The 17567-nt window shown below is 39.5% G+C and overlaps 1 protein-coding gene across 2 annotated transcripts; it reads left to right on the top strand.

Moving 5' to 3' along the window:
- The first annotated feature begins 9 nt into the window (after positions 1 to 9).
- On the top strand, positions 10 to 16407 carry LOC111344093 (N-alpha-acetyltransferase 15, NatA auxiliary subunit). 2 transcript variants are annotated; one of them, XM_088732181.1, is made up of 22 exons: positions 10 to 214; positions 339 to 423; positions 604 to 708; positions 1851 to 1939; positions 2157 to 2225; positions 2795 to 2929; positions 4032 to 4170; positions 4610 to 4729; positions 5049 to 5144; positions 5597 to 5703; positions 7450 to 7522; positions 8200 to 8366; positions 8937 to 9089; positions 10497 to 10705; positions 11288 to 11357; positions 11624 to 11768; positions 12740 to 12828; positions 12912 to 13020; positions 13325 to 13423; positions 13749 to 13892; positions 14325 to 14422; positions 14942 to 16407. In XM_088732181.1, exons 1-22 carry the CDS (start codon positions 164 to 166, stop codon positions 15143 to 15145), a joined length of 2556 nt encoding a protein of 851 aa, XP_088588307.1. In that variant the 5' UTR covers positions 10 to 163; the 3' UTR covers positions 15146 to 16407. The 2 variants fall into 2 exon arrangements, with proteins under 2 accessions (XP_088588307.1, XP_088588306.1); XM_088732180.1 differs by having other exon boundaries at positions 4017 to 4170.
- The last annotated feature ends 1160 nt before the right edge of the window (positions 16408 to 17567 follow it).

Below are 17567 nucleotides of genomic sequence, written 5' to 3'. Positions count from 1 at the left end.
CGAATCCTGAGAAGGCTTGGTCACTCGTCTTACTCAGCGTCCCGAAGCAGTATGGGTAGTAGATCAGCCGTCGGTGCAGTCGCCATTTTGGTTCGTTCCACGAGGCCGGCCAACAAATCTGACCTTTCGGTGGTAGAGGCCTGTCCCTGAGTAGTCCACCATCATGCCGACTACCCTGCCACAGAAAGAGAACGCTCTTTTCAAGAGAATACTGGTAAGTTGCCACAGAGGCTTAGGGTAGCAGTGGTTCACCTATAGATCGCATCTACTGACTGGAGCACGCCTTGTCGATCGATTTCACGGTGCGTGTTCACTTCCTCTGTACGGTTTCTCTGTAGAAATGCTACGAACACAAGCAGTACAAAAATGGACTGAAATTTGCCAAGCAGATCCTGTCCAATCCGAAGTTCTCGGAACATGGAGGTTTGTGAACTGTTTACATTTGATCCCTATGTAGATCTGTACAATCTCTGTACGCATTACTTATTGGCCATTGATAAGTTGACGTGTAAAAGTTATCTACACTCAGGAGAATTCTCTAAATCGTCAATCGGGCTTTGTACGTTGGTCTTTTAACCTGGAATTTTCTCATCATTGATGCAGAAACGTTGGCAATGAAGGGCCTCACTCTCAACTGCTTGGGAAGGAAGGAGGAAGCTTACGAGTTTGTTCGACGCGGTTTGCGAAATGACCTCAAGAGTCATGTGTGTATCCTTGTCAGTATTTGAATTCACTTGTGAAAAATTGTCACATTAACTATTTAGTGAAAAAGTTTACTTAGGCACGTACTCGTTAATGGAATAATTAGATCGCATGGTTTTCTCACATGTTTGTTTTTTAGTTTTTCTGTACTTTCAAGTGTCTCTGAGCCAATTACGTGAAGCACGTGACACACTCCAAAGTAACAGGGTTACATTTTAGCATTCTGTTCCATCTTGTCAATTTACTTGTTGCTTCTAATCTGATTTTCTGCCCTAGGGGATTGTGGAATTTTAAAAAAAGCATGGCTATTATTGCAGTTTCTTTGATAACTTTATTTCAGTTTCATTAATTCCAATGTTGTGCACATTAAGTTTTTGAACGTAATGCTATAAAGCCATGTCTTTCACTCCATGTGACAAATAGACAAAACCAACGGGGGCATCAAAGGTAGACTTTATTTTTCAAATATTCACTGCTGAGCAATGAAGCAGAATGGTTACGATCAGTCAACATGCAAGTCCTCTTAAATTGTGACTGAATTATCGCCAATAATCCAGAAACTTAATTGTAGGCAACTAGATTGTTGGGACTCAATGCCAACAGGCAACTAGAAATTAAAAAAAACAAAAGAGATGATAAAATAATTTTTCTCTTTTTGAATAGTGGTGAGTTTGGTGGAGAAGAAACATTATTTAGGGTTTTGTTCAAACTGGACATGATGGTAAACAGTCACATATTTCTGTAATTGTGTAAACAGTTGAGATGACATATGCAATACCATTAAAGCAAGGCAAAGTGCCTTCAATTATTGTAAATGCTAAGTGGTAGTATTGTTAATCTCAAAAGTTTTTAAGAGGATTTTTGATTCGTCACACATCCCAATCCTATTTTTCCTTTGCATCAATCCAATCAATCACACCTGAAATGTGTGGTCATGGCTGGAAAACCATGTGAGTGATTTCTCTCAAAGGGCTGGTGAGCTACAACACAAGTCTGTGAATCTAATATGCAGGTATCTCTCTTCCACATGACCAAGGTAGCAGGCTTAGTGTGGATCAGGCTATAGATAGATGTGTGTCAGGAATTGCACATGTAAGGATCACAGTTTCTTGATGTGTTTTGTTACTTCCACCTTGACTGCGAGACAGGTTGGCATGTTTATGGACTGTTACAAAGGTCAGACAAAAAATATGATGAAGCTATCAAATGTTACAGGAATGCCTTGAAATGGGATAAGGTTGGTTGTCAGGCTTGTAAATATTGCCTTTTTTTAAGTGAGCATTTGTACTTTTTTAGGGGTATTTATTCATGTAGTTGTATATTGACTGTGTTTGTCAAATAAGATACTACATGTATGTATCTTCAGAGAGGAAGTTATATTAGAAACAAATTGAAATTTGTGGATTTAGTGCAAGTAATAACACATTTATAACCAGATTTTTGTTTTCCTATAGGAAAATATCCAAATATTGAGAGATCTGTCACTGTTGCAGATTCAGATGCGTGATTTGGAGGGTTATAGGGTACTGTATGAATAGTCGTTTTTTTGGTATATAAATTTGTTGTGACTTACTTGTACACTTACTAAAATGCTCTTTACTTGTAGAAACAAACTCGCATAAAATGGCTTAGCCTGCCACAATCTCTTGCAGTTCAGTGGTAGAGCATCCTAAGTACTAACCAAAAGGTTCAACTCTATTTGGAACATTTGGAGCTGCTTTTTTTTTTTTTCCTGGTACCCCTCTGTCATCCACTGAATAACACCTTCTCTCACTTAAACCTGCTTGTGTTGCCTATTTCAATAGTACACTGATACTTGTAAAGGTACAGGTAGAAAATCTTCAGTCTTTTTTTTTTTTTTTTTTTTTTTTTTTGTGAACCTAGTTTTCCTTCATGGAAGTTACGAGGATCATTTGATATGCACGTTGTTACTTTTAAATGAATTGTTCTGTACACTTGTTTAGTGGCAAAATGTAATTCATTTATTATTCTCATTCTTTAAAGTGTTTCATTCTGTTGTTGGTGGTGGTTTGGATTTTTTTCGTTAAGACTCATTTTTCAAAATGTTCTATAAATTAATTATTTGCTGCAGGAAACCAGATACCAGTTGCTAAAACTAAGGCCAGGACAAAGGGCATCCTGGATTGGATATGCTATCTCCTACCATTTGTTGAAAGACTATGACATGGCATTTGCAATCCTGGATGAGTTTCGCAAAACTCAAAATGTAAGGATTGTCTTTAAGTATTCTTCTTCAATTCGATGCCTTGCACGTTTATCATCAATGCACCCAACCCTGTATCAATATGCAGGAGCCATCTGGTAAAATTTTTTAATAATTGGTCTTACAAACGCCTTGGCCATAGAAAAGAACAAACAATTTGTGGTACTGTAACTGACCCCTAAGAGTGACTAGCACCTAATTTCTCCTAACTTTTTAACTGAAGTGAAGTTGAAGTTCATTTATTTGTTTAAGCAGGTTGATTAATTGGCAGCTGTAATAGCTGATGTGGACCTGCTGTCCTAACCCACCCATCCCACCCCAGGGGAGGACATCCATCACACAGTAATCTTGTGTGTGGGAAATTAACGTCTCCTGCCCCAACCCTGCAGGAGACGGGACCTCCATTTATTCGTCCCTATCCGAGAAGACTAGAATATCTAACCATTTCTTGATGTTATAGAAAGGTAGCAAATTCTTCTCAATTATTTTAAGACCTTGAGTGTTGGTCCGGCCGGGGCTCGAACCCTCGACCTCCCGCACTACAGTCCAGCGCTCTGTCCATTGAGCTAACCGGAGGCGGTTAACTAACTAACTAATTAGGGTTAAGAAAATGTGAAAGTGTAGTGTGATTGTCTGGGTGAGTGTAGTCCTGAGAAGGACTGTTGTTGGTGGTGGTGACTGACGTTGCGTCAACCTTTAGGGAAGTCATCATCAGAGTCAAGGGAATAGTTGTAGTCAGTAGCATGTTCTTAGTCCAGTTTGTGTAAAATGATTGGTCAGTTTTGCCATGATGCTATTGGCGGTAAGACTCAAGTGGTGTAAGTCGGTCGTCAGTCACCACCACCGACAACAGTCCTTCTCAGGACTACGCTCGCCTGGAGGATCACACCGCACTTTCACATGTTACCCTCGGGTTCAAACCATTTACTGCATTACAGTTAAGAAAATGATCACCAACTAAATGAGCTTTTGATCGTTAATCAAATTCTCCCTGTCAGTACCTCAGAAAATGTAGACTGAACTGTGTAGAGAATATGCATACTCATATCAGGGTGTGTAAAGGGGTTAATGATATATGCATTTACATTAGATTTCCTCCCCAAAGTTTGACATTGAGCATGGAGAGCTGCTTTTATATCAAAACATGGTGCTCAGAGAGGCTGGAAGACCTCAGAAGGCTTTGGATCAGTTGACAGCACATGAATCACTGATGCACGATAAACTTGTGGTGCGAGAAATAAAAGGTACAGTGCCTACCTAACTTTCCTAACTTGTATGCGACCATCAGGTTGTTGAAAAGTAAGTGTAAATGACTTTTTACATTTTTGCAGTGAATTTACTTCTGAATTTTATTAATATTCTTTTAAATTTATTTATGTGTTACTCTTAAGTAACTATTTCTCTGAGTTTGTATGCCTTACACAATAATTATTGTCAAAAATATCTTGTTATTTTGTTAGTACTACTAGTGATATTTTAACTAGTGCCAACAGTTTTTCAGTACTTAAGTACTACCAGTATGTAGAAATACATGTAAGTTGTAGACTCTGATATGAGTCTTGAAAGCCTTGATTAACTTGATGTGGAGCATTTCTTTAGTAAGTTGAGAAGTTACGTGTATTACAGGGCATCCAGTGATAGCTTCCTGAAAGCTTCATTTTCTCCATTGTTGCATAATTCCAGGGTCTCTGTTCCTTGAATTAAAGCAGTTCAGGGAAGCAGAGAGAATTTACAAGGACTTACTAAGGAGAAATCCAGAGAATAAGCATTATTACCAAGAACTGGAAAAAGCCATGCAGTTAGGTAAGTACAGATTTTTATGGAGAATCAGGTAGTCTGTTTTGGTTTTTGTTTATTTTGTTTCTCTTTTCATAAATTTTCTTGAGGTTTTTTTGAGGTTTTTTGGGGGTTTCAAACCATCTGTAATATTTTTGTAAGATTTGCAAAGGGTGCTATTACAGTAATCTAACTGACTTGATCAAAACCACTTGCATTGATACAGATATAAATTATTATTATCACAGTTGTTGTCGTTGTTGTTGCTTTCACTATTTTTGAAGTGGAAGGGGGAGTAACAAGATGTGGAAGTGTTGTGAGTTTTTTTTTTTTTTTTTATGTTTAGAGAACCCAGATGACCGATACAACCTGTACATGAAGTACTCTGAGTCATATCCAAGAGCACAGGCTCCAAAGAGAATCCCCCTTTCTTTTACATCAGGTACATGATTCGAGCACAGGTGTACATGTGTCATCTCAAAAATTATGAGGCCTATATTTAACATCTTCTCAGTTGAGTAGTGTTAAAGTTATATCTTCTGGCCAAGGTAAAGAAAATAAATGGACATTGTTTTTCTCACTCATTAATGATGCCTGGATATGGGCAATGTGACTTTTGGTAGGCAGTTGATTTTGTTGCATCTACCATTATTAACCCATTCCCACCCACTTCATAGATTTCAAGGTGTACTGTCTTGTTGTTGTTGGTAATGTTGTCTGGTAACCTTACCAATTGTGAAATTTTGAATTTTACAATGCAGATTATGATCATATCTTATTTAGTTAAGTTGGCAATCAAGGTCAGTTTGAGGCAGCCACCCTGACATTACGATAGCTTGATGTACCAGTGGTGTGTTAGAATTAACCTTAGTTTTCTTTTTTTTTTCTTTGTAGGAGAAACTTTTGCTCGATTAATTGACAACTACATGCGACCAGCGATTCACAAGGGAGTGCCACCTTTGTTTAACAACATTAGGACTTTATACACTGAAAAGGACAAGGTATATGCACTTTGAGAAAAATGAAAAATTTCTTAATGTTAGGAAAAAAGTTTCTTAGTCTATAACAGACTGTCAGAAGCAAACAGAATATAACACAGGGTTCGTACAGGTCATGGAAAACCTGGAAAGTCATGGAATTTCAAAATTTCATTTTCCAGGCCTGGAAAGTCATGAAATTTAGGTGAGGGTCATAGAAAGTCATGGAAAATCGATATGCTCTCTATGAGTGAAAGGCAATAAGACCCAAAGTTGAAAAGTTAGCTCACAAGTCCAAAAATCAGATTTAATTTCATTAGAAATAAACAGAAGCACACACTGTGAGAATGTTTGTAAACAGGTCATGTAATCTTTCAAAAGGTCATGAAAGTCATGGAATTTTAACAGGTCAAAAGTGTACGAACCCTGTAACAGACTGTTAAAGCTAGCCACCTACCGGTTAGCTCAATCGATAGAGCGCTGGACTGTTGTGCAGGAGGTCGAGGGTTCAAGCCCCGGCCGGACCAACACTCAAGGTCTTAAAGTAATTGAGAAGAATAACGCTACCTTTCTATGACATCAAGAAATGGTTAGATATTCTAGTCTTCTTGGATAGGGACGAACAAATGGAGGTCCCATCTCCTACAGGGTTAGGGGTAGGAGACATTAATTCCCCACACACAAGATTACTGTGTGATGGATGTCCTCCCCTGGGGTGGGATGGGTGGGATTTATTGGGTGGACTACTCGCATGGTTCGCATATATTCCGTTCTAGTCCTACCCTACTGTGGTAATGCAGTGAAAATGGTTAGAATTTGAGACCTTAAAAAGGGTTTGTGTTTGTTCATAATTGTTGATAAAGTACAATAATAACAAAGTTGAATCATTTGTCTCACAATGTGGTCACTTTTGATGTGAATTGCAATGTTTTGCCTGCATACTGCTAAATCATCATCAGCTCGATGAAGACTTGCAGTGTGCAGTCAATGTCACGATTCACTTCATAAGTGACCACATTGTGAAACAAACAATAATACTTTATAATAATTAGTGGCTTATTTAGGAAAATAAGAAATGAAGAATCAAATGGATGTGAAGCATGATGTTTCTCCGATTGTCAACTAGGAACTGAATAAGCAATGAAATTAAAGAACGAGCAAACATTTCTAATGAGAAAGTGAGTGAGAGACTGACTGACTGACTTACTGACTGACTCGGTGTCTGACTGACTGTCTGTCTAACTGTCTGTCTGACTGATTGATTGACTGACTAACTGCCCAACTGACTGACCAGATAGCACACCCACTGACTAGCTGACCAACCAACTGACCGACTGAATAACTGCCCAACAGACAAACAAAATTTGGTTGAATTATATTTGACTGAATATTTGATTGAAAAGTAATTTCTTGAATGAATGCTGTAGTGAATGAATCACTGACTGATTGGCTTACTGATTGCTTGAATGGCTGACTAAGCAACTCACTGACTATCTGATTGAATATATGATTAAAGGCTGATAGTTTCTAAAGAAACTGTTTGGGGCTGCGTCGGTGGGGGTAACAAAATAATTGAGATATTTCAACAAAGTTGAAATGGTAAATTGGCCACCGTAACAATTACAAAAGCTGATGTTTCGAGTGTTAGCCCTTCATCGGAGTGAATAGAGGAATTGTGGGCTGTGTGCTTTTAAAGTCAGAAAATATGATTGACTTATTTTAATAATGCAGGTAAGCATGTAATAACAAGTCTTCCACTATTCCCCACAGGTGAAGATTGTTGAAAATGTGGCCCTTGGGTATCTGGACAATCTCATTACATTTAAAACGTTAACAGGGAAAGGCAAGTTCCTTTAAGTTATATTTTTATTGAGATAGAGACAGAGCTTGAATTTAATTTATGGATCACTAACCCTTCTGGTTAGTAGACATCTTTTTTACTAACCAAATTATCAAGTTTGGTATCCAAGCTCACAGGTTATGATATCTCAAATATTAAACATTTTGACAATAATGACTAGGACAAATTAAAGGGTGGCTGAAATTACAAGGTGACCTTGGAAACATTGACAATTATGCACCTATTTTATTTTCCTCTCGTTTACCATGATTAGTCACGAACAGTACATCTACAGCACATTCTCTAAAAAGAGTTTAAGTTGATTGAACAACTTGAGTATTCTAAGTATTCCTCTGAGAGGCGTGTCCACGTGGGTTAGTTGGACACATTTTTAGTAACCAAAGGTTGAAAATTACTAACCATTGGTTAATGGGTTACCATTAATTTTGAGCCCTGAGAGATATTAAAAGCCTCTCATAATTCATAGTACCACTCAAATATAAGCTGACAGTCTTAACTGGAAACTCAATTCTTGGGTTTAAAAACTTTTGAGAATCAATTTTCCAGGTTTTACAGTCAAGGTTTGATTTCATTCTTTGAGGATTGAGCTTTGAGTATCGCAATTCAATTTTCAAGACAAACCACTGACAGTGTACTTCATGGTTCCATTTGTTATCCAGGTGGTGATCTTGAGCCTCCCACAGCAATCCTTTGGGTGTACCACTTCCTTGCCCAGCATTTTGATTATCTACGGGACAGCAAGAAGGCCATGGAGTACATTGACAAAGCTCTTGAGCATACTCCTACCCTTATTGAGGCATATATGGTCAAAGCCAGGATTTATAAGGTAATGAAAAATATTTTCTTTAGAAGGTGTCTCGCTAATGATAATTTTTTCTTTCTCTAAGTTGCTGATGTGGTAGCATTTATGGTGTACAGTGTACAGTATGTTATGCTTGTGTGTTACATGTATGTAGGCAAGGTTGAAGGAAAGGTACATGTAGAGAAGCAATGCATTTGTTCAATCAGTTGGTTGTCAGGGAGGTTCACAGAGGCAGTGATCATGTACTTTAGCTCAGTTTGTTTTACTAATTTTCTTGCCTTGTTTCCCTTATCTTCCCCCCCCCCTTCACCCCCCCCCCTCTACTCAGACTTCTGGATAAAAATTAATATTCATTCCAATCACAGGTTTACCAATGTTGTGTTGACAGTTGCCTTAAGGTGGGGCCATAGGTCGGTTGTAAGGGCGACCTCTTTTTCACTGGGCTACCAACCCATGAACATTAAGGTTTACTGGTATTAATATGATTGTTTATAAAAATGCAATTCCACTCATTGCCTGCTTCTCTCCTTGCTGTGGTTGGATGTACAGCTGTACTTCATCCTTTTATTATGCTTTGCAAACTTTATTTCTTAGCATGGGGGAGACATGGAGAAGGCTGCACATTGTATGGATGAAGCAAGATCTCTTGACACTGCTGACAGATATGTCAATTGTAAATGTGCCAAGTACCAACTACGAGCCAATCAGGTTCAAAAAGCTGAGGAAACATGTGGATTGTTCACTAGGGTGAGTGTCTGAGCTTTCCCATTGAAAAGTCCTTTGAAAAGAGTTGATTTCTTGATATGATTGTACTGGTCATGATTTATGTTGAAGACTATACACGAAATGGGGTTGATGACAGTTGTATGGCCAGACATGCATGTACAGTAGCCTTCAAGTAGGTAATCAATTTTAATGCATCAGTACAAGCATATCCAGACATTCATGTACAGTAGCCTTCAAGTAGGTCATCAATTTTAATGCGTCAGTACAAGCATATCCAGACATGCATGTGCAGTAGCCTTCAAGTAGGTCATCAATTTTAATGCGTCAGTACAAGCATATCCAGACATGCATGTACAGTAGCCTTAAAGTAGGTCATCAATTTTAATGCATCAGTACAAGCATATCTTTGCCTTCAGAAAAGTGTGTCACGAGGCAGTGAGAAGTGTGTGTGGACTCTAGTGCTTAGAGCAAAACCACTGGAAAAACTCTTGCTGACTCATCTTAATCCTTTTATCAGGGTTCGTACGCATCTTGAAAACCCTTAAATTTCAGGAGGCCGATTTCAAGGCCTTGAAAGTACTTGAATTTCATTTTGTTTCCTTGAAAGTCCTTGATTTTTTATTGAACAACATCGAAAAATATCTGCTTTTGTTTTGCACCATCAGTAAACCCAAAACATAGATGTTAAGAGAAACATTAACTTGGTTTTGTGGTAAAATTGTCATTACAAAAAGTCCTTGAAAATAGGGTCCTGGAAAGTCCTTGAAAAGTCCTTGAATCTTTGGCCTGAAAAAGTGTACGAACCCTGTTTTATAAATCTCAAGATCTGATCGGTAATTCTCCCCTTAAGCTGCTATGCATTGCCTTGTAAATTAGTCACAAGAATTTAGTGTTAGATCAAGAGGAAAACTTCTACCAGATAAGGTTGAGTATTCCCATCACCTGTTTGCTGACTAACGTATGAATACAGTGTACCATATTGTTGTCAATCACTTCTGGGAGTTAAAGAGTTGAATTGTCCTAGAGGCAAAGAAATGCACATTTTGCAGGGCTGATAATGTGATTCTTCTAGCAGGTGAGGAAGTACAGGGGCGTGTCTCTTTGTGAACAGGTTGTTGACTGAATTACTCAATTGGGTAATTCACTGTCTGTGCACGGTAGAACAAGCACTCAAGTTCAAAGATACTGATCAATGTGGTAAATTCTCACTTGCATTGTAGTAACAAATTTTCATCAACTAAAAAACCAAATAAAAATGTCTCAGTGCTTGTTCGTTCAGCAACCTGTTTTGTTTCAAAAGGAAAATTTTTGAAACAAATGAACAGACATGTCAGGGCTAGGCCTACTGTAGGCTGCATGCATTGTGTTACGCTCATGTTTTAACCACCATCCTGGTAATCCTGTGGCCACATTCTCATTTGATCACAGGAAGGAGTTGGTGCTGCCGAAAACCTGAATGAAATGCAGTGTATGTGGTTCCAAACTGAGAGTGGTTATGCTCTGCAAAGACAGGGCAAGCTGGGAGAAGCTCTGAAGAAGGCCCATGAGATTGAGAGACATTTTGATGAAATAACAGAAGATCAGTTTGATTTTCATACCTACTGTATGAGAAAAATGACTCTTAGAGCTTATGTGAGGTAAGGCTATGGCCTTCTAGAATACAAAGCTTACAGGAGGTATCCAATAGTAAGAGGTGGTTACTCTGGGTTAATTTAAGAAGAGAGGAGCTTGGGGAAGGGAAGGTGCCTTTGAGATTGGTCAGCCAGCAATAGTATCTGATTGCATTGGGTAACCATGGCTACCCAGTGAATGGGTCCATTTAGGCACTTTTTGCAGATGCTGTTAACCATTATTATCCCCAGCTAATAAATTATAACAGGTGCTGCTTAATGGTGTTTGTTAACCAAACCTGGGGTGGACTTATATTGTGGCCACAATGTGGTAATGCTGCACAAATTGACAACCCTTAGATATGTGACTTTGTAATACTATTGCACTATCCAGCAAAGTCAATCACAAGAGTAAAGAAAAAATCAGCAGAAAAAAAGAATTGATGTTTCTGTGACAGGCTTTGCAAAAAGGAGGGAGTGTTTGTTGTCCAAGTTTCTTCCATCACAGATTGGCTTGGACTTGTGATACAAGATAATAACATGAGTTTGTCTTTGAATCAATATAGCAAAGGTCCAAAAGGAAATGAAATGATGTTGGTTTCCTTTCAGACTGCTGCGACTTGAGGACGTTCTTCGAAGCCACAGATTTTATTTCAAAGCTGCTAAAATGGCAATAGAGGTACAGTCTTAATGCATGTTTCTCCACTCAGTGCAACAGGGATAAAATTGGCCAAAGTAGCAGTTCATGTCTTCAACATGAATTCTCACAATAGGTATTATGTTGTATACATACTGGTACATGTCAGTAAAATAGGAATGATACTCCAGTTGTTTTCCCAAAGCTGACCTCATGTGTCAGTTTCCATTTTGTTTTTAACAATTTCGATCTGTCTGTGTGATCGCTTTGAACTTACATGTAGATTTTCATCTTTCTCTTCTTTTAAGTGTTATGTTCGGCTCCATGACAAGCCTATGACTGCAAACGACGAAGATGCTGAAGCAGGGTCCAGCGAGCTGTCAGCTAAAGATTTGAAGAAACTACGTAGTAAACAAAGAAGAGCAGAGAAAAAAGCCCAGGAAAGCAAGAAGGGTAAGATTCCATTTGCTAGGAGCCATTATATTCACATGAGACTGAATTTCTCAAACATTGAATTGCGGACTCTGAGAGTCTAACTTCCATTGTGAAGATTCATGTACAGTGCTAAGTGGAAAACACACGCAAGCTGCGTGTCAGCCACCTTAAGGTGCGTGTAATAGTTCGTGTAAAATTTTACGCGCGCGTTATTTGCGCGAAGTCCGCGATCTTGCACGTATTTTACGCGCGTGTAGGTGCTGCTATTCCTGTTGCCAGTACTGTACATTGCACCCTCCACTCGCCCCAGTGTCCTTCAGCCATGATCCCTTACAGTATCAGCAGGGTAAGGATGGTAGTGGTTTTAATAACAGTCACTTCCTGGAATCTGGAAGCACTCCACAGGGTTCCTACAGGTCATGGAAAACCTGCAAAGTCATGGAATTTCAAAATTTCATTTCCAGGCCTGGAAAGTCATGAAATTTAGGTGTGGGACATGGAAAGTCATGGAAAATCAATATGCTCTCTATGAGTGAAAGGCAGTAAGACCCAAAGTTGAAAAGTTAACTGACGAGTCCGAAAATCATATTTAATTTCATTAGAAATAAACAGAAGCACGCATTGTGAGAATGTTTGCAAACAGGTTAGGGAATCTTTCAAAAGGTCATGGAAAAAGTCATGGAAAGTCTTGGAATTTTGACAGGTGAAAAGTGTACGAACCCTGCTCCAGGTCACTGCGTTAATATAAGACTTAAAAGGCTGGGGATGTGTGGTGCAACACATCCTGAAGGATTATGGTGGTGCTGATGTTGAATTAATGGTGTGCATGTTGGAGATTAGGTGCCCTTTTAGAACTTCTCCATTCTGTGCGCGTATGACAGTGTTCTTGGCATAGGAATAATAGTGACCGATACATAGACATGTTTCCCTTCTCTTCTTCGTCTTTACCTTAGTCTTAAACTTAATTTTTTTTTTCCTTTTTCTTTCAGCTACTAATGACGTAAAAGAAAGTAAAGACAGTGATAAGAAAGCCGATCCCTTAAAAGAACCTCCGTTAGAATCAGACGCATTAGTCAGGGTAAATAATGAAAATGAGAAACAACTGTACCCAATATGCTTCCTCATTTGTGTTCTCATGACAGTGTGCCCTCCTCTTGTCAGGTGACAGATCCATTAGATCAAGCACTCAAATTCCTCCGACCATTACAGAATCTGGCGTCAAGTAGAATAGAAACCCATCTGTTGGCATATGAAGTATTCAGCAGAAAAGGTACGTATTAAGTTTACATTTATACAGTTTATGAACAGACTGGAAGCGGTACCTCTTGTCCTTCTCAGATTTTAGTCCGCCTTCTTAGTTTAAACTTTAAAGGACCATTCGTTATCTATCTGTTGGTGAAAGACTTACAACTTATCATAAATGATAATGCTCTTGCATTGTGGAAAGTTTTTGTAACTACATAGGGACCCTACTTTGTTGTAGAGTTGCAGTCCTCGATAGCCAGTTTATTATTTTTCTTTTTGTCATGGTTTGTTTTATTTTTTTATGCAAACATGACAATCTTACATTGCAGGCAAACTTCTGCTGATGTTACAATCTGTTAAACGTGCGCACGCCATAGATGCAAACCATCCTAAGCTCCATGAACACTTAGTAAAGCTCGCTGTTAAAGGTGAGTGTTACGTTCATCGACATTAGCTCCGTTTTATGGGATCTGTACATGAGAGTTAGTCCACCAAACCAGAGCAAAAAGGGAATACTAGCTTGGAAGGGCCACTGCACTGCTCCGAATTTTATAAATGTTTCAATGGACAGCACGCTTTACGTTGAGTCTCGTAATAAGAGGAACTATACGCAAATAAAAACGGCGACGGCAACGAGAAAATGGCGAATCACGAGATTCTGAAATTTTTTATTCATGAGCACTTTTTTTTTTGTAGACTTTTACGCATCATATTTTAGTAATACATGTAATGTACTGTTTTTCTATTTTTCAGTGTCTGAGTCGAAGCACATGAAGGAGCCCGTGGCAATTGTAATAGAACGAGAACTCAAAACTCTTCTTAACGGAAACGATATCAAACAATTTAATGCTGATTTCTTGGAAAAACACTCTCATTCCTTGCTTCACAGATTTTCAGGTGAATAATAAAAATAAGCTCCGGCTTTCCATGAAGAACCCGCCCCAACATCAGTATGCCTATTCTTCCTCTTATTTTCTATTTGTTTAACAGTCAAGAGCTTCTTAAGTTGGTAATTTTTCCTTTATTCTTGTGACCTTATTGTTTGATTCAAGGGTGATCTTTTAAGGAGAAATAAGATGATAATCACTCTCAGCCGTCAAAGGATGAAGTGACGCTTCACTCTCCCACTATAAACAGGCCCTCACGACTGAAAGAATGAGTCTTCTCGCAGGCGTTTAATTTATTTGGTTGATGTGGGTGGGGCTGTGTGCATGTTTCATTATTTCTAAATTTCTTTTAGCCGTTGAATTGTTTGTTATCGTGCTATCCAATAGTCTCTATTCATTATCTTGAAAGTACTGACATTTTTTTTTTGTTTGTTTTTTCTAGGAAGCAAGATGCTATGTCTTTTGGATGCTTCAAAAGTAGACGATGCGCTGGCGCTGGTTACAGACTTATCCGATAGTCTAGAAGACAGGACATTAGAGGTAATGAAAGGCTAGTCTAGCGAGCTCCCTCGCTTTTAGAACACAAACAAACCGTAAGACAAAAGGGAACTAAGGGCCTGTTTACATGGAGGTGTGGGACCCTAGGTAGGTGAGGTAACCCGCCTACTTGAGTTAACCCGACTGTCCATACAAACTCTTATTTTTGTCATGATCACGTTTACATGATAGGTGGAGTAACCCACCCGGGCGGGTTTCCCAGTCTGCCGGGAAGGGTAGCCCTGTCAGCTGGAGTCGCGATTTGCCATGTAAACGTCTCAAGATGGGGTAACCCGCCTAGCCGGGGTCGCGTTCATTTTACATTTGCCAGCGTGCCAACAACCTTTAGAAACGTCACCCTGGAATCGCGCGGGCAATGTTTTGACCACGGCTAGGCAGATTACCTCTCCTACCATGGGTCCCCCACCTCCAGGTAATCAGGCCCTAACAATACCTTGGTCCACAGGGATTTGATGTGTTGAAATATCGCTTAACATTGTTGTTGTTTTTGGTGTCTTACAGACCTGCACAATGATTTACAACGCACTTTTAGAGGGTACGTTCGGCGAGTGCACTGATTTGACGAGGGAGTATTTCCTCAAATGCAGGACTGTGTTTCCGTTGGCTTCAGTGTTCGCAAAAGACGACGGAGTCGTCGGAAATGTAAATGGAGTAGACGGTGCTCAGACCGGCTTAAGTGAGCCGTTATGCGATGGCGTGGCATGAGTTGAATCACGAAACATCGGAGCAAGGAAAACTGTCATTTTACGTAGACACGCCGAACGATCTTTTAAATGTGTGGAGAATGGAAGATGAAAAGTCCATGATGTACTGTATTCAGAGAATTTTTAGTATTTTGGTGCAAGGATTCTGCAAAATATATAAACCACTTTGTTGGGTAGAAATTGGCTACTCAGAGAAACAGTGGTCGAAAATGTTCTTAGGACCTCGAGGAGCTGTTCTGACAAATAATTGACACAAACATTGTACTGAATTCTCGCGAGGTGTTACACCTTGACTCCCCTCGTATGCAGAGACGATTAACCGGGACCGGAGTCCAAATCTAGATTTTGACGCTGAAAGCTTAAGATAAACTGTAATAAGAAGCCATGCACTGTTGACATGAGCCTCTATTGTAGCCGTTTTTGGTATGCCAGGTAACGTTGTTTGACATCTTGCGAACGGCTACGAAGGAGACTAGAGCTATTTGGGATATTCTACCAGATTACTTTTCACCATTTGAATCACAACGCAGCTTATTTTTAAAAATAAATGAATAATTCACAAGGGACTAGTTTCGCCGAGCTGTAAGAAAAGATTGTAAACACTTCCATATAAGGTCCGGTTCAAACGCCAGAGAATTTATGAGCCAAATCTTACAACTGAAATTTCACGTGTAAATTCGTTTTTTGTTTTTTTCTGAATCAATTAAGAACGGCTATTTTCATTTCGAACGGCCTAGCCGTTTTCTCAGACTTACTCGGCAAGGCATTTCGACTTTGAAATATCTCTTTTTACGTCCCTGATTCAGACGCCTAACTTCTTAAGTACCGAAATGAATGCATAAAAAATGGAAGTCGGTCACCAATGTGTCCTTAATCACTGAAACTCCTGGAACTGTATTAGACGTACATTCGACGTCCGGACCAAAATGTGTCCTTGTGTTCATTTGGGTTGGTCCATATTCGAATATGACTCTGGCTCATAAAAAGGATCGGCGCTTGAAACGGACGCAACTCGTACTAAATGTGATCTAGACTGTTGAACCTGATTGGTGTTCCTTGATTGAAGGGGGATCGACCTAGTCTCATGACATTCTACGCGAGTAAAATTGAGCATCCCTGAGTTACACAGGTTTTGGAGCGACGCTTGAGGGTAAACTGCGATCAAGGATGAGAACTGAAGATTACACTATAACAACAGTTAATGTTAACCACCACAGCGCGTAACATCTCCATCGATCAATAAAAGGATGATTTCTTGGACAAGACGTTGGTCGTCATGCTTTAAGATAATAGGGACTTTAAGATACGGGGACGCGGACGCCTTGAAGTACGCGACCGTGGAAGAGAGCCTGGGTCGAGTGCACCGCGTTCGTGGCGGGAAAATTAAGTTAAGGTTCTTCAGTTTGCGAGCGACGCGGCGATTTTTTTCGAGTTTAATATGGCTTCTTTCAGGGAAACTCGAGAACCACGGAACTGCTGTGTATAAGTCGTGCAATGGGCTTTATTACTGATGCAGAATTCTTGCTGCTTTATGAGGAGAGCAAGTCAGATAATTTGGACTTTCCTTACCAAGAGCATCCGAAATTTTCTTTGCCGGGACCAAAATGGAGCCGAGTGTTCAGCCAATTTAAGGGTAGAGAAGCTTCACACATCTCGCCTTGAAGATGCACTGCAAATTCCTGCTATATTTAAATGTGATCAAGGAACAGTATGTGATGGAACCGAGGGCCTTTGTATCCTTCTCAAGCGATTTGCCTACCCATGTCGCTACTCTGACATGATCCCGATTTTACATGGGCTTCGAAGCCAATCCCGGCTAGATCCAAATGTAATTTATAACCGAGATCGGCAACTGAAAATTAAATCAGTCAATGTATGAGTAATTCACAGAACAGAGGTTTTTACCGAGATTGCTTAGTGGTAAATATCTTGCTATTCTTCTGTGTTTTAACGAGATTTGAGCCATTTTAGCATATTTTGGTCTAGGTTGTACTGACACTACAGTCTTATATTTACACTGCTGTTTATGATTATGACTCAGCAACCGACTTTTTAAATAAAAAATAACAAAGAAGATTCTTAAACATCTAAAATAACACAGGTACTGTTAATTAAAAGGTCTGTAGAAACCAAAAAGACCACCAATTTACTCACGTTTTATCAGCGACGAGAAAAGCCTTCTAGCGACGTCCGTCGCCAGCAACAACGCAGCACATCTGACTTTTGGTCATGCGCAATGAAGCTCTCAGGTGTTATTTTACTTTCGGTTCTCTTTCGCGACGTCCGCGTTCCTGTATCTTGAAGTCCCTAATGAACGTATTGCGAAACTTTCAAAGAAGACGAGTGTTTAAAGATGGATAGCGGGAGGGTTCAAAGAAAGAAACGAAGTAGTGCAGGGCCTCTGGTCAGAGGTGTCATTTTGA

This window comes from Stylophora pistillata, chromosome 9, assembly GCF_964205215.1.
Source record: "Stylophora pistillata chromosome 9, jaStyPist1.2, whole genome shotgun sequence".
Lineage (NCBI taxonomy): Eukaryota > Metazoa > Cnidaria > Anthozoa > Scleractinia > Pocilloporidae > Stylophora > Stylophora pistillata.
Note: the sequence above shows the minus strand (reverse complement) of the source record. Positions and strands in the feature narration are given on the sequence as shown.

Bases quoted from the DNA above. Each gene is read 5' to 3' on its own strand.
- LOC111344093 (XM_088732180.1), top strand. From the start codon at position 164: ATGCCGACTACCCTGCCACAGAAAGAGAACGCTCTTTTCAAGAGAATA. The intron at 2,226-2,794 runs GTACTGTATGAA...TATTTGCTGCAG, and splicing joins GTGATTTGGAGGGTTATAGG to GAAACCAGATACCAGTTGCT. The intron at 12,829-12,911 runs GTAAATAATGAA...TCCTCTTGTCAG, and splicing joins AATCAGACGCATTAGTCAGG to GTGACAGATCCATTAGATCA.